The sequence below is a fragment of the Rana temporaria genome, chromosome 1 (assembly GCF_905171775.1).
Source record: "Rana temporaria chromosome 1, aRanTem1.1, whole genome shotgun sequence".
In the NCBI taxonomy this organism is placed as follows: Eukaryota; Metazoa; Chordata; class Amphibia; order Anura; family Ranidae; genus Rana; species Rana temporaria.
This window is the reverse complement of record NC_053489.1, coordinates 677582136-677584419: the sequence shown is the minus strand read 5'-3', so window position 1 is coordinate 677584419 and position 2284 is coordinate 677582136. Positions and strand designations below refer to the sequence as shown.

The 2284-nt window shown below is 40.9% G+C and overlaps 1 protein-coding gene across 1 annotated transcript; it reads right to left on the bottom strand.

Moving 5' to 3' along the window:
* Nucleotides 1-608: 608 nt before the first annotated feature.
* On the bottom strand, nt 609-2018 carry LOC120924650 (vomeronasal type-2 receptor 26-like). The gene has a single exon (XM_040335653.1). It carries the CDS (start codon nt 1908-1910, stop codon nt 1032-1034), a length of 879 nt encoding a protein of 292 aa, XP_040191587.1. The 5' UTR covers nt 1911-2018; the 3' UTR covers nt 609-1031.
* Nucleotides 2019-2284: the final 266 nt, after the last annotated feature.

Here is a 2284-nt window from a genome sequence, read left to right as displayed (position 1 = left end):
CTTTCACACTAGCTTTAAAATCACTTCTCACATAGAGACAGACCCCGCCACCTTTCCTTTTTACCCTTCCTTGTTAAGTTACCCTCCCCCCGCTGTACCCCCCTTCTACCCAGCCCTAACCCCAATCCTTAATTCTCCCTCCCCGTTATACCCTCCTTCTACCCAGCCTTAACCCCAATCCTTATCCTCTCTCCCTATACCCCCTCCCCCCTTTCCTCCTACATCCCCAGGATGAAGACATTGGTTCTACACCAACACTACTGTCTGTAAGATTATTTTGTCTACTAATTCTATCTAATCTCCCCCGCTGATTGAATGATTGTTGTTCTTCATAATTCTGCTCTTGTCATTCATTCTGCTGTAATTTGTACGGCTTCATCCTTCTGTAACCCTCTACTGTTTTATAAAGTCAATAAAAACTATTGGAAAAAAAATGAAGTCAACTCATCACTTAAAATATGACCTTACTGAGAACATCAACTTCAACTAATATTAACAATTATTATGGAATACACCAAGCAAAATAAATTATATTTATTATTGTATGCAGATGTATCCAGCTATATTAATTCAAGTGACACTGACACAAAAAACATGACATTATATGCAGCTTATAAAAGAACATGTTTAATATTTACCTTCCTGGAAGGTGAGTGAGTTGTTTTCCATCTTGAAGAGTGATGGGTGGTGCTGGTATCTGACACTTTGTGATGGTTTTGTTCCCCTCTGGACTCTGTGGTTCCTCCTCACTAAGTGACTACTTTGTTCTGTAGTGATGTAACAGTTGGTGGGAGGAACCACTACACCCAGCAGGGGACAAGGTTTCCAACAAACTCAAAGTGTCAGATACCGGCGGTGTCCTTAGTTCTTCAAAAGAGCAAAAATTAGACTCACCATCTCACCCCGGAGAGGTAATTATTAAAAGTTTAGTGGTAACAATGTTCATTCTGAATAAGCTAACAAAATACTAAAATTAACAATAATAGAGATAAAGCTATAACTTCTGGTAACCCAGTGTTCCTCCATAAATATTAGTGGATAACTATTTTTGTATTCAGGTCAGGTCTGAACAGAATTATGTAACATTTGTGGAAAAATATACAGCCAAGAAGTCCAGTACTTGATGCCATTATAGCAAAGACCTCCACAGCCACCATGTATTTCCCTCTGGTGCTCAGATAGGCCGGGATCATGGCAATCCAGACACTGCAGAACACCAGCATGCTGAAGGTGATGTACTTGGCCTCATTAAAACTGTCCGGTAATGTCCTGGCTAAAAAAGCTATAATGACGCTCACAGCTGCCAGAAGCCCCATATATCCCAGGACAGAGTAGAAGCCGATAACTGAACCCTCATTACACTGAATGATGATCTTCCCCTGATAAGAGTGAGTGTCCTGATCCTGGAAGGGGGGAGAAATAGACAACCAAGAGACACAGATTATTACTTGAACCAGTGAGAAGACACAAATGATACAATTGGGCAGTTTGCCTCCCATCCATTTCCTCCAGGGACTCCCAGGTTTGGTGGCTTTGAAAGCAATACACACCATGATACTTTTGGCAAGTAGAGAAGAGACAGCAACTGAGAAGATGACACCAAAAGAGGTTACACGCAGCATGCAGGTTATATCTACTGGACGTCCGAGGAACAAGAAGACACAGAGGAAGCTCAACATGATGGAGACCAGGAGAAGATAGCTCAGGTTCCGGTTATTTGCTTTAACAATGGGGGTGTCCCGGTAATGTATAAATATCCCCAATATTAAACCAGTCAGAAGACAAGAGACGATGGAGACAGGTGAAAATGCTGCAACAATTGGATCATCAGTGTAGGAGAGAAATTCCACCAATTTTGGAACACACCGATCCTTCTTCTCATTTGGAAATTCATCATCAGGACATTTCATGCAGTTTTCACTGTCTGCAGGAAGAAGAATACAAACACAATGAGCATCTGGGTCAGAGCTTCTGAGAAAACATAGTTAGTCTGGTTGAAAAAAGTCCATCAACCAATAAAAGGGGAAAAACAAAACAAAATCACACACTCCTATATACACAATCCTATACCCACAGTTGCTCCAGAGGAAGGCAAAAAAAAAAACAGCACAGCATGATCCAATTTGCTCCAGCAGGGAAAAAATTATTTCTGATCCCCGAGAGGCAATAACAATAAGAACACCAATTACATGGACCACTTAAGTATTTATACAAGTTGATCATATCCTCCCTTAATCTACTCTTCTCAAGAGAAAATAAATTCAGTTCTCAGCTCCATCAGCAT

What these genes read in the sequence shown, in the direction of transcription:
- LOC120924650 (XM_040335653.1), bottom strand. Translation starts at nt 1,910, where the DNA reads ATGAAATGTCCTGATGATGAATTTCCAAATGAGAAGAAGGATCGGTGT.